This window comes from Pelophylax lessonae, assembly GCF_965119305.1.
Source record: "Pelophylax lessonae genome assembly, chromosome: 2".
In the NCBI taxonomy this organism is placed as follows: domain Eukaryota; kingdom Metazoa; phylum Chordata; class Amphibia; order Anura; family Ranidae; genus Pelophylax; species Pelophylax lessonae.
In genome coordinates, this window is record NC_138769.1 from 159,623,292 (window position 1) to 159,636,233 (window position 12,942).

Sequence of the window (12,942 nt, forward strand, 5' to 3'; positions counted from 1 at the left end):
GACAAAACTGAGAATGGACTCCTCAGTGTAAAAACATTTTGGTTGACTTTATTAAAAGCCTCTATATTAGGCTATACATGCAAAATAGATTTAAGAAACCTCCCGTACGAGCATCCGCACTGTACAATGGGAGCAGTGGAAGCTGGACCCACTTTTTTTTTTTTTTTTTTTTTGCAGGGGACAGCAAAATGTGAAGGTGAAAGACTTCCTGTGTCCTTCAATGGACAAGTAGGAAACATTTTGTTGTAGAGTGAGGAATGTTTAGAACCTCCACCAGGATTTTTTTTGGTTTATGTAACCATTAGGTGATCATGGTCCCTGCTTCTTGTCCAAATGGCAGATGAATTTATCTGACTCCTTACTATTAACTGTTATGTAAGGGGTTAATCTTGGCTGACTCCATCTATGAAAGCTCTCTGATAAAATGTGCTTTCTCGGATTTGTGTTTTGGTGCTTATTATATACATGAGTTTAACTTAACTATTTAAATGTTTATTACTTCACACCTGTAGGCATCCTCTTGTCTATCACGTTGTGGAAAGTCAGAGGAGGAAAGAAGACAGCTTGAAGCAGCTCGTCTTCCTGTGAATTTGAATTTGGCACTCACATACTTGAGGTTAGAACGTCCCAGCCGCAGTCTACAGTGGGGTGAGAAGGCTTTGGCCATAGACAACAAGAATGTTAAAGCTCTGTTTCGATGCGGACAGGTAATTATGGTTTGTAGTTGATTTAAATGTTGTGTATTTGAGTTTTGGAGAATGTAACCAGTCACATCCAATTGTGGGCTCATTCATTCATACTAAAACACATGCTTTAGCAAGCATTGCATTGGTATTTTAGTTGTATTGCATCTTTGAAAGAGGTATGTTGGTCTTAAGGGCAAAAGTCGGGTCCATGCAAGAACTCCAATTGCATTGCGTTATTGGGATCCATTTAGCTCTGGCTTTGTTCTCTTGCAGCTCATTTTCCTTGTGTTGGAAAATGTAGAAGATTCATGATCCCGTCTGTTTTTGGCGGACAGGATCAGATGGCAGAAGATTACTGCTCCATAGAGGAGAATGAAGGGTCTGATCAGGTCTGCCTGAAATACTGACAGGCGGACCTGATCAGACAGCCCGTGTGAAAGGGGCCTTCGGCTGTGGCATGGCGATGAGGAAAAAAAGAGATATATATATATATTATATATATAAATTTTTTTTTTTAATAATAGGGGAAAAAACATTTTTTTTTTACATTTTTTTTAATAATTAAAAAAAAAAAAAAAGAAAAAAAATGTAATTATTTTTTTTTTACATTTAAAAAATAAATTAAATTAATAATAACCACACTCCCTGTCAAAGGTAACTAACTGGACAGGGAGATGGTAATGCATTGAGAACAAACAGGCAGTGGAAACAGTCATTACAACAGTAATTACTCCCGGCCACCACAAGAGGAAGCGCCCGTTCCCCATTGTAAGCCTCTCTCATCTCAAGTAGGCCGAAAAGCCGGGGCCCCAATTTTCGGACGGCGCGGAAGTCCGTGCATGGAAGTCCGTGCAAAAATGACAGGACACCTTCTGCAGGGCACCCCAGGCGCCAGGTCGCTAATTCTAGTCGCAAATGCGACCTGGCGCCCAGGGATTGTCGAGCCCTGACATATAACATTACTTAATATGTTTATGGAATAATGATACACAAACTAATGTAATTGTTTGTAGGCCTCACACCTTGGAAGTGGTACACTAAAATCCAGAGAAATTCTTCTCCTGCATACAGGATAAATGATCGGGTCTCCATCTACCTCATCTTAGTTTTTATAGTGATCAGCTGGATGATAGTGATGCCAAAAGATTTGTGGTCCAATATTTGTATGGATGTGTTTGATTATTTTGGAAAATGATTGTGGATTACAAAGGTGGCTGTTAAGTATTTATTTCTTTTTAGTCTCTGGTTCGAGTTACCTGTTACCATTACATTCTCGAGTTACCGCATAAACTGGAAAGTGATCCTTTCTCTTACGTCCTCCGACAGTCGCCGCCTCTTCATATTCGTCACATATGGGGTATTAGACTTTGCTCCGAAGGAGTAGCTAGGCAACAGAATATGTTAACAATAAAGCTTTAACATATCCCACCCTCAAGGGGTGGTCCCCTCAGTCAATACCCTCCTACTTCCTGCAACCATATCTCAGTTTTAATGTCTAGCTTGTCAGGAGTGGCTGGCTCTCTCTGTGCTGGGACTTTCTGTCCCAGACTCTTTCTTCTTTTTAATATTTTATTTGAGTTTTTCTCTCTACCTTTAATTAGCTGTTATTTTGTCAGCGTTAGTTAGTTCTTCGGACGAAGAGGATCATGCGGACTGGGTCTCGGGCTGATCCCCCTGGTCGCAGGTCGTGGGTCAGTGGCTTCCCAGTCTGCCATCGAGCGTTCAGCCAGGTAACGCTCCTGGCATAGTGAACGACCCATCCCTGTTCGGTGCAGGGATGATTGGTGAGGTGGCTATCTCACTGGACGCTGTGCGGTTTCTTAACCCCCATTTTGTGCGTCTTGAATTGCGACTCTCCCTGCCTCATGTGCAGCGGCTTGTTCGCCTGTGCGGGTCCCCCACGCCATGTGAGGTAAGTGTATTTATGTGGGGACCTGTCTGTCTGGGGGGGTGTCAGTCTGGGACTGTGTAACCTGCCTCTATTCACACTGCTTGTCTCCCTATCTCTCGGCTGCATGCTGTGGGCTGCAAGGGGGGGGGGGGGGAGCTGTATGACACTGTGTGTGTCAGACTGGGCAGTGTGAGAAGCTGTGTGCTGTGGGGCATGTTTTTTTGGCATGTTTGGGCATATACAGCGATCGCTGCGGCGATCTGACATGTATTCTTATATTGGAATGTAATGTGTGTTTTAATGCACTGTGGAGCGGCGTTTTCGGCGCCAAACGACGCCATTTTGCCTACACCCGCTCCGGCCGCATGGTTTACATGCATGGCGGCCATTTTCTTGTAGCCTCCATAGGCTTACATAGAGCGCCCTGGCAGCATCACTTCCTCTTTCCAGGAACACCGATCGAGGCAGCAGCAGCGGCGAGGGTCTCCTCAGGTTTTATCCTTCTGTTCTTGCTATCCATTGCCTGTGTTCAGTTTGCATATTCCCTGTGGGGGTCTCATTGTGCTTGAGTGTGGTGCGGTGGGCTGCGCTTGCCGCGCTTGCTAAAAAGGGGCAGTTAACCCTTGGTTGTCTGGCATTACAGGGGCAATGGATTCTCAGGAGGGCAAATTTCCTACAGTATTGGTGGAAAGCCAGGGGACCGCTGTTTCCCCCCCAGGGGGGGATTTAGCCACTATTGTGGCTGGCCTTGCTGCTCAGGTGCAAATGCTGGTGGCTGCTCAATCTACTAAAAGGCCCAGAGTTGCTCTTTCCTCTGATTCTGAGGGTGAAGGTGATGGGGCTGTTCTGGCAGGGGCCTCCTTATCGGGGTCCCGCTCCTCTCTTGATCTAGTGGGGTCTGAGGTGGAGGCTGAAGTTGAGGGGGTCGATAATTCTCCCCCTGGCTCGCCTGAAGAGCTTGCAATCATGGATGAGTTGATTGCTTCCATTAAGCAAACGCTGCGTTTGCAGGACGAAGTGTGTCCCCCCCGCTGCCTTGGCGGCTTATGGGACGCAGAGAAAACGCAGGACGCCGCAGGTTTTTCCCTGCAATGCTGATTTTCAGCGCGCTGTTAAGGATCAATGGCGCGATCTGCGCAAACCTTTTGCGGTACCAAGTAAATTCAAGCTGCGTTATCCTTTTTCGCCTGCCACTGATGAACGGTGGTGTGTGCCTCCACCAGTGGATCATGCAATTGCGGTTTTGAACAAAGCCACTGCGATTCCTGCAGAGGGTTCCCCTGTTTTCCGTGATGCCACGGATAGGAGACTGGAGTCTCTTGCCCGTCATACTTATTCTGTTACGGGTTCTATGCTTAAGGCTCTGTTTGCTTCTCTCATGGCGGCCCAGGCGATCGCAAGTTGGACGCAGATGCTTAGGCGCGTTCTAGTGGCCGATTCGGCCTCGGCGGCGACCCTGGATATGGTGGATCAGATCCACCAGGGTGTCATGTATCTGTGTGATGCGGACCTGGACCTGATTCCGTTGGCTGCACGTGTGCACAGCGTGGCGGTGTTGTCTCGCCGCCTGGTTTGGTTAAAATGTTGGTCGGTGGACCAATCTTCACGTAAGACCTTAGCCAATCTGCCTTATGATGGGTCTCGCCTTTTTGGGGAGTCCCTGGATGTGTTGATTAAGGGGATCACCGGGGGTAAGAGCACTCTCTTGCCCCATTTCCCCAAGGCTAAGGGGGCTTCTGGGAAGAAGCATGCAAATTTTCGGCCCCCTCAGGGGTCCTTTCGTGCCTTTCGGCCGCACTACAAGGGCAAACCGTTCAAAGGTCAAGGCTCTCAGAAGAAGCCCTGGTCTGGAAAACAGAAGTCCAGCCAATCCGGACCTGCAGCCCATAACAGTTCGGCCTGAAGGGGCGCCCTCACCCAGTTTTGGGGTGGGGGGACGCTTGCTCGGTTTTCTTCAGCCCTGGTTGGCCCGTGTGCGGGACAGATGGGTTCTGGAAATCGTTCGATCTGGTTACAAGATCGAGTTTCTCTCTCGGCCGGAGAGCAGATTTTTTCCCTCAAATCTTCAACTGTCTCCAGAGCGCCTGCGGGACCTGCACCTGGCGGTGCGGGACCTGAGGGCTCAGGGAGTGGTGGTTCCGGTGCCTCATCGGGACAGGTTTCGGGGGTTTTATTCCAATCTGTTCACCGTGCCCAGAAAGGAGGGCAAGGTTCGTCCGATTCTGGACTTGAAGGCTCTGAACCGCTCTGTGCGGGTTCGCAAGTTCCGCATGGAATCCCTGCGGTCGGTGGTGGCTGCCCTGGTTCCGGGGGAATTCATGGCCTCCATCGATTTGAAGGATGCGTACCTTCACATCCCCATATTCGAGGGTCATCAGAGGTACCTTCAATTTGCCATTGCGGAGGATCACTACCAGTTCGTGGCGTTGCCCTTTGGTCTCGCCTCGGCTCCGCGGGTCTTCACCAAGGTGCTTGCACCGGTTCTGGCATTATTGAGGGCCCAGGGCATTTCTGTCCTGGGGTATCTGGACGACATTCTGGTTCGGTCTGCGACCAGACAGGGTCTGGAGGAGGACCTGTCTGTCACAATGCAAACTCTGCAGGAGTTTGGTTGGACGATAAATTTTCCAAAGTCGACACTGAGTCCGTCGGTTCGTCTCCCCTATCTGGGAATGATACTGGACTCGGTGCAGGCGAAGGTCTTCCTGCCGGAAGACAAACTCAGGACTCTCCGGGAGGAAGTCAGGTTCCTCAGGGACGTTCCGAACTCGTCTCTGCGGACGTGTATGAGATGTCTGGGATTGATGGTCTCGGCCTTCGAGGCGATTCCTTTCGCACAGTTTCACACGCGGGGTCTCCAAGCGGAGATCCTGTCCAGGTGGGACGGGCGACCTCAATCTCTGGATCTTCAAATCTCGTTGAGTCTTCGCACCAGGGAAAACCTTCTGTGGTGGCTCCAGTCCCCGTTGGTGTCCGGGGGCAAGCCGTTTCGTCCGATCTCGTGGACGGTAATCACCACGGATGCCAGCCTGTCGGGCTGGGGTGGAGTTCTGGGAGTTCTGTCCGCTCAGGGGACTTGGTCGGAGGGGGAGTCTTCCCTTCCGATCAACATTCTGGAATTGCGTGCGATAAGGCTCTGTCTTCATCGCTGGACGGACCGGCTACAGGGTTGCCCGGTTCGGGTGCAGACGGACAATGCCACGGCGGTGGCCTACATCAACCACCAAGGGGGCACCAGGAGTGCCCGAGCGGCTCGAGAAGTGGCCGACATTCTGTCTTGGGCCGAGACTCGTGTCCCGGCGATAACGGCGGTTCACATTCCGGGAGTGGAGAACTGGCAGGCGGACTATCTGAGTCGCCAGACCCTGGATCAGGGGGAATGGTCTCTCCATCCGGCTGTCTTCCAGACGTTGTGCGCGAAGTGGGGTCTTCCAGATGTGGACCTGTTCGCGTCTCGCCTCAACAACAAGGTGAAGAGGTTCGTGGCAAGGACGCGCGACCCTCGGGCAGACGCGTCGGACGAGTTAGTGGCCCCGTGGCATCAGTACAGGCTGATGTACGCGTTTCCACCGATTCAGTTGCTGTCCAGGTTCCTTCGCAGGTTACACTCGGAACGCAACACGGTGATTCTTGTGGCACCGGACTGGCCTCGCCGGTCCTGGTACGCAGACCTCGTGAATCTGGCGGTCGACGCCCCGTGGCGTCTGTCTCTTCGAGACGATCTACTGTCTCAAGGACCGATATACCATCCTGCTTTACAGTCGCTGGCTTTGACGGCCTGGCTGTTGAGACCGAGGTCCTGAAGGAGAGGGGTCTCTCTCCGGAGGTCGTTCATACTTTAATCAACGCGAGGAAGTCTTCCTCGGGGAAGGTTTATTACCGTACTTGGAAGGCCTATTTTGCCTGGTGTGAGTCCAGGGGGTTTTCACCCCGCACGTACTCGGTGTCCCGTGTGCTGTCTTTCCTTCAAACGGGTGTTGATCAGCGTTTGGCGCTGGCTACGATAAAGGGTCAGGTGTCTGCTCTGGCCGTTCTGTTTCAACGTCCCGTGGCTTCCAACCCATTGGTTGGCACCTTTGTTCAGGGTGTGCGGCATCTGGTTCCCCCGAGGCGGGATCCTCTGCCCCCTTGGGACTTGAATCTCGTTCTCTCTGTGTTACAACGTGCTCCTTTTGAACAGATCAGGGAGATCTCGTTGTCTATGTTGTCCAAAAAGGTCGCCTTTTTGGTGGCGATCACTTCGGCTCGCAGAGTGTCGGAACTGGCGGCTTTGTCCTGCAAGTCTCTGTACCTGGTTATTCATTTGGATAAGGTGGTCTTGCGACCTAATCCTTCTTTTCTGCCGAAACGAGTTTCGGAATTCCATCTTAATGAGGATATTGTCTTGCCTTCGTTGTGCACGAAGCCTAAACATCCAAAGGAGGTGAGATTGCACTCTCTGGATGTTGTTCGGGCGATAAGGGTTTACCTTAAATCGACTGAGTCTTTTCGAACGACGGACTCCTTGTTTGTTCTTCCAGAGGGTCCTCGGAAGGGCATGGCGGCTTTGGCCTCTACCATCGCCAAATGGATCAGGCAGACCATTGAACAGGCCTATGCTTTGCAGGGGAAGGTTCCCCCTGTGCCTGTGAAGGCGCACTCTACTAGATCTCTGAGTACGTCTTGGGCCTGTCGTCATGGGGCTTCTGTAGCCCAGGTGTGTAAGGCGGCGACTTGGTCGACCGTGCACACTTTCACAAAATTCTACAAAGTAGATGTTCAGGCATCGGCGGATGCTTCCTTTGGCCGCAAGGTTCTTAGTGCGGCTGTTCCCTAGGGTCCCTTGTTGGGGACTCCTGGCTGTTGGGATAAGTTTTGTATCCCCTGGTTTTTTTGTCTTTTCCTGGGTTGTTGCTCCTGTTGAGCACTTATTTTTGCTGTTGCCCAGCTGGTTTCCTTCCTTTGGTAAGGTTCCTTTCTTTGATGTGGAGACTGCGTTGCCTTTCGGCGCGGATGCGTTTCCCACCCCTCATGTTTGCACTGCTTTGGGACGTCCCCATATGTGACGAATATGAAGAGGCGGCGACTGTCGGAGGACGTAAGAGAAAACGGAATTTTTGTAAAATCTTACCTGTAAAATTCCTTTCTCTGAGTCCTCCGACAGTCGCCGCCCCCGCCCCTCTTTTGGGGTTTGATTGTATACTCTACTGCTATTCCACTAAAATTGAGATATGGTTGCAGGAAGTAGGAGGGTATTGACTGAGGGGACCACCCCTTGAGGGTGGGATATGTTAAAGCTTTATTGTTAACATATTCTGTTGCCTAGCTACTCCTTCGGAGCAAAGTCTAATACCCCATATGTGACGAATATGAAGAGGCGGCGACTGTCGGAGGACTCAGAGAAAGGAATTTTACAGGTAAGATTTTACAAAAATTCCGTTTTTTTTAACCTTAGAAGGGAGAAATCTCTAGGACGCAGTTTTCAGAAGGGAATTATTTTAAAATATGCTTGTGGAGATTACTGTTTTTTGCACAACTGGGTAACCATAAATATCATAATATAAATTTATTATAGTAATTGTTTTTGATAAAAATCATCTAGTCCCATCATCATCCTTCTTCTGCCCATCACTTTTGTGTGTGTGCCTTATTTTATTTAATTTTCTTTACTACATTTGTACGTTAAGGATTATGCATATTCAACTGTTGCCTTATCTTGTTTTTTACCTTCCTATGCCAGGCATGTCTTGAGTTGAAAGAGTATGAAAAGGCTCGTACATTTCTTTTAAGAGCTCAGAGGTTGAAGCCATTTAACTCTGAAATTAATGGTGAATTAAAGAGACTGTCCAGGTATTTTTTTTTTTTTTTTTTCTTTTTATAAATTGATAAGCTTTAAAGCTGATTTCCTTTTTAGATTTTAATTGGTTAAGCTTTAGTCTAGTTATGTATTAACCTTTTCCTGCCTGCCATCTGTATATAAACTCTACACAGCCCAATGATTCATGCTGTGGACTTGTTTCTAGATTCAGCATTTAATTGCAGAACCTTTGCTGGCTGCTGGTTCGATTTTAGTGCTGTATCTGCTCTGTCAGATATGGCAATCAGGAACCAATCACCAGAGAGAGGCACTTTGACAGAAGCTTTTATGGTAATAGCACACTTATTTTTAAAAAAATTAATTGAAAAAAGTTTATCCTAAGTTGCGCAGATAAACTGCCTTTGAACCGAAGACCGGGGAAGGCAAGGAGCATCCTTTAGGGCCCATTCACACCATTAATGAGTGGTATGTAAGGCAGCCTTTTCATGTGAATAGACTGCCTGATGCACCAAAAAGGTGCCTGTTCTGTTTCTGGCAGTGAGCTGCACTGCAACTCGCATGAGTGCATAGTTCTGGGTTTTAACGCATATCAGTTGGCAAGGGATACCTTTCAAGACCTGATGACACTATTGAGTAGAATGTGTTGGGTTGAAGCCGAGGCAGTGACGTCCTTCTGCACGGCCGCAATCCGAAGCAGCGTGTGAATGAAGGAGCATCATTACTATAAGCTTACACATTGTCTTTTACATATACAGAAGTGCACTATTTGTAGAATAAAATAAAAGCCTGTTGGAATTTTGCACTATGGAGGCCTTTTTTTTTTTTTTTTTTTTTTTGCATGTAATTTGACTGTGGCTACTTTGTGGCAACCCTGGAAGAAGACTTGGAATTTAAAAGTGTTTTCTCTTTCGTTCGTCGACGGTCACAGCGCTCCATAAATCATAACTAGTGGGTTATATTGCCTCCTCCAGGAGTAGGACTAGGCAGAACAAAAAACACCTGGCTTATGCCCATGGGCCGTCCCCAGCTGGTATATAACCCCCTTCCCTGCTCTAGGTAATCAGTTTTAATTAGTCTAGTCAGGAGTAAGGACCTAGGCTCCCGGCTGGGATCTCTGGTCCTAGCAGTTTTCTCCTTCCTTACATCTCTTTTGTGTTCTCTCGGGAGATCTACCGTCAACTGCCGGGCTGTGCGACGGGCTGGATAATCTTGATACAGTGACCCCCCCCCCCTCCCCCAGCGAGTGTGTGCAGACCGCAGCTACGTGCTAGGTTGACCGCGACGTAGCCTCAAGGACAGAGGCTGGCCCACGAGTTAAACGTCTCGCAGGGTCACATATGACCGGGCTTGGGTCTGAGTCGCATCGGTCCCTTGGCCAACAGCTCCCCTACTTTGGTGGCGAGGAGTTCTGTCTGGAGCGTTTCCCGCACCTTGGAAGGGTAAGTACAGACCCCCCTCTCCCCTTTTGGTGGTTTTCTTTGGGTGGACACGGGTAACCTCTAGGGGCGGTTGGACCTGCCTGCAGATTCCCCTCTCCCACCCTTAATCTCTCACTGAGCTGGGCTTTCCCCACTCCTATTCTGCTGCTTTTAATGGCTTCGCTATTGAAAGCCAGGTACTGAGGGATAGAGGTCTGTCTGGATCAGTGATCCCTACTATGGTGAAGGCTAGGAAGTTGTCTTCCAGCAAAATGTACCGCCATACGTGGAAAGCGCACATTTCTTGGTGTGAGTAGATTGGCGCTCATCCTCGATTATTTTCTGTGGCTCGGATCTTAGCGTTTCTTCAACAGGGTGTTGGTCAGACGTTGGCCTTGAGTACCATCAAGGGCCATGTGTCTGCCTTGGCAATCGTCTTTCAGCGACCCCTAGCTGTGTACTCTTTCATCTGTACCTTCATTCAGAGGGTTCAACATTTGGCCCCACCTGTACGGTCTCTGGGATTTAAATTTAATGCTTTTGGTTCTCCAGAAACCTCCATTTGAGAATATTCAGGAGATTCCCTTCCCTACGTATATTCAGGAGATTCCCTTGCCTACATTATCCCAGAAGGTGACATTCTTGGGTCACCTTCCAGGGTATCAGAATTGGCGGCATTATCCTGTTGCAGTCCTTATTTTGTGGTCCATAGGGATAAAGTGGGTCTTCGTCTTTGTCCATCATTCCTGCCCAAAGTTGTCTCTGACTTCCATTTGAATGAGGACATCTCCAAGCCGGCTCGTTCCAAGGAATTTGCTTTGCATACCCTGGATGTGATTCATGCGATTCAGGTGTATCTGGCAGCTACTGAGTTTTCGGAGGTCAGACTCTCTTTTTGTGGTTACGGACGGACCAAGAAAAGGGCTGGCCTCTTCTTCGGGTACCATCTTTAGATGGATCAGACAGATGGTGACTCCAGCCTATTACATTAAAGGTTAGGTTCCACCTTTCTCTGTCACAGCGCATTCTACTTTCATCATCAGGCTTCAATATCGCAAGTTTGCAAGGCGGCCACTTGGTCGTCCGTGAATACCTTCACAAAATTCCATAAGGTAGATACCTTTACATCTGTGGATGCTTCTTTTGGCTGCAAAGTTTTGCAGGCTGCTGTTTAGCCACTTGCCGACCATCTGCCGCAGATTTACACGCGGCAGGTTCCCTCAAAACGAACTACCTGCACGATCCTGGGGGCCATGCCGGTGGCCATGATTGCCGCTGGACGCCTGCGATCGCTCCCCGTGGAGACAGAAAGGCGTTCTGCAGTTGTAAACGCGGCTGACATCTGTTCTGTCAGCAATGAACACAGGGCTCCTGTGTCCCTCCTATTTAGGAACACAGGTCCCTGTTTTGAGTCTAGAAGTTCATGCCCCACACAGTAAGAAAGCACCTCCTGGGGACACATTTTACCCTTTAATCGCACTCTAGTGTTAAGCCCGTCCCTGCCAATGTGATTAGTACAGTAACAGTGCATATTTTTAGCACTGATTACTGTAGTAATGTCACTAGCCCCCCAAAAGTGTCACAAATGTCAGTCGGGTGTCCAATCTGTCCATCGCAATGTCGCAGTCCTGCTGAAAATCACTGATCGCAGCCATTACTAGTAAAAAAATAAATGAATATAAATCTTTCCCCTAGTTTGTAGACGCGATAACTTTTTGCGCAATCCAATCAATATACACTTATTGGGATTTTTTTTTTTTTTTACCAAAAATACGTGGCAGAATACAAATTGGCCTAATTTGATAAAAACATTTGATTTTTAGTTTTTTTTTTTATTGGCAATGTTCTATAGCAGAAAGTGAAAAAAATATATATATTTTTGTTCAAAATAGTCGCTCTTTTTTTGTTTATAGCGCAAAAAAATAAAAATCGCAGAGGTGATCAAATACCACCAAAAGAAAGCTCTATTTGTGGGGAAAAAAAGATGTCCATTTTATTTGGGTACAGCGTTGCACAACCGTGCAATTGTCCGTTAAAATAACGCACTGCCGAATCGCAGAAAATGGCCTGGTCATTAAGGGGGAAAATCTTCCGGTCCAGAAGTGGTTAAGAGGGGCTTTTTCCTCCTTGGGGGTGTTTTTTCTTTAAACGTTTATTTTTCAGACTGGGCTCCTGTTACCCGGTTAAGACTCCTGTGTTTGGTTAAGGGCTCTTATGTTTAGCCTTGGGTTATTTTCCCCACCCCTCATTTTCCTTTTGGAACTGCTTTTGGACATCCCACTAATTAATGATTTATGGAGCGCTGTGTCTGTCGAACGAATGAAAATTGGTATTTTTGTACTTACCGTAAAATCCATTTCTCTGAGTTTGACGGACACAGCACCCACCCCTCTATGGAGTTCTGATATTTTCTAATACTGCTTGCTACTAAACTGATTACCTAGAGCAGAGAGGGGGGGTTATATACTAGCTGAGGGCGGCCCATGGGCATAGCCAGGTGTTCTTTGTTCTGCCTAGTCCTACTCCTGGAGGAGGCAATATAACCCACTAGTTATGATCTATGGAGCGCTGTGTCAGTCGAACTCAGAGAAAGCGATTTTCTCTTACGTCCTCCGACAGTCGCCGCCTCTTCATATTCGTCACATATGGGGTATTAGACTTTGCTCCGAAGGAGTAGCTAGGCAACAGAATATGTTAACAATAAAACTTTTAACATATCCCACCCTCAAGGGGTGGTCCCCTCAGTCAATACCCTCCTACTTCCTGCAACCATATCTCAGTTTTAATGTCTAGCTTGTCAGGAGTGGCTGGCTCTCTCTGTGCTGGGACTTTTTGTCCCAGACTCTTTCTTCTTTTTGATATTTTGTTTGAGTTTTCTCTCTACCTTTACTTAGCTGTTATTTTTGTCAGCATTAGTTAGTTCTTCGGACGAAGAGGATCATGCGGACTGGGTCTCGGGCTGATCCCCCTGGTCGCAGGTCGTGGGTCAGTGGCTTCCCAGTCTGCCATCGAGCGTTCAGCCAGGTAACGCTCCTGGCACGGTGAACGACCCATCCCTGTTCGGTGCAGGGATGATTGGTGAGGTGGCTACCTCACCGGACGCTGTGCGGTTTCTGAACCGCCATTGTGTGCGTCTTGAATTGCGACTCT

At 48.3% G+C, this 12,942-nt stretch overlaps 1 protein-coding gene across 1 annotated transcript in view; it reads left to right on the forward strand.

Annotated features, from left to right (window-relative positions):
- The window catches only part of FKBP6 (FKBP prolyl isomerase family member 6 (inactive)), a 148,023-nt gene that overhangs the window by 92,558 nt on the left and 42,523 nt on the right, over nt 1-12,942 (forward strand). Inside the window, exons 6-7 of the mRNA XM_082247378.1 lie at nt 513-707; nt 8,297-8,406. Of these exons, the coding sequence (XP_082103504.1) occupies nt 513-707; nt 8,297-8,406 (305 nt within the window). The remainder of the gene's footprint in view (nt 1-512; nt 708-8,296; nt 8,407-12,942) is intronic.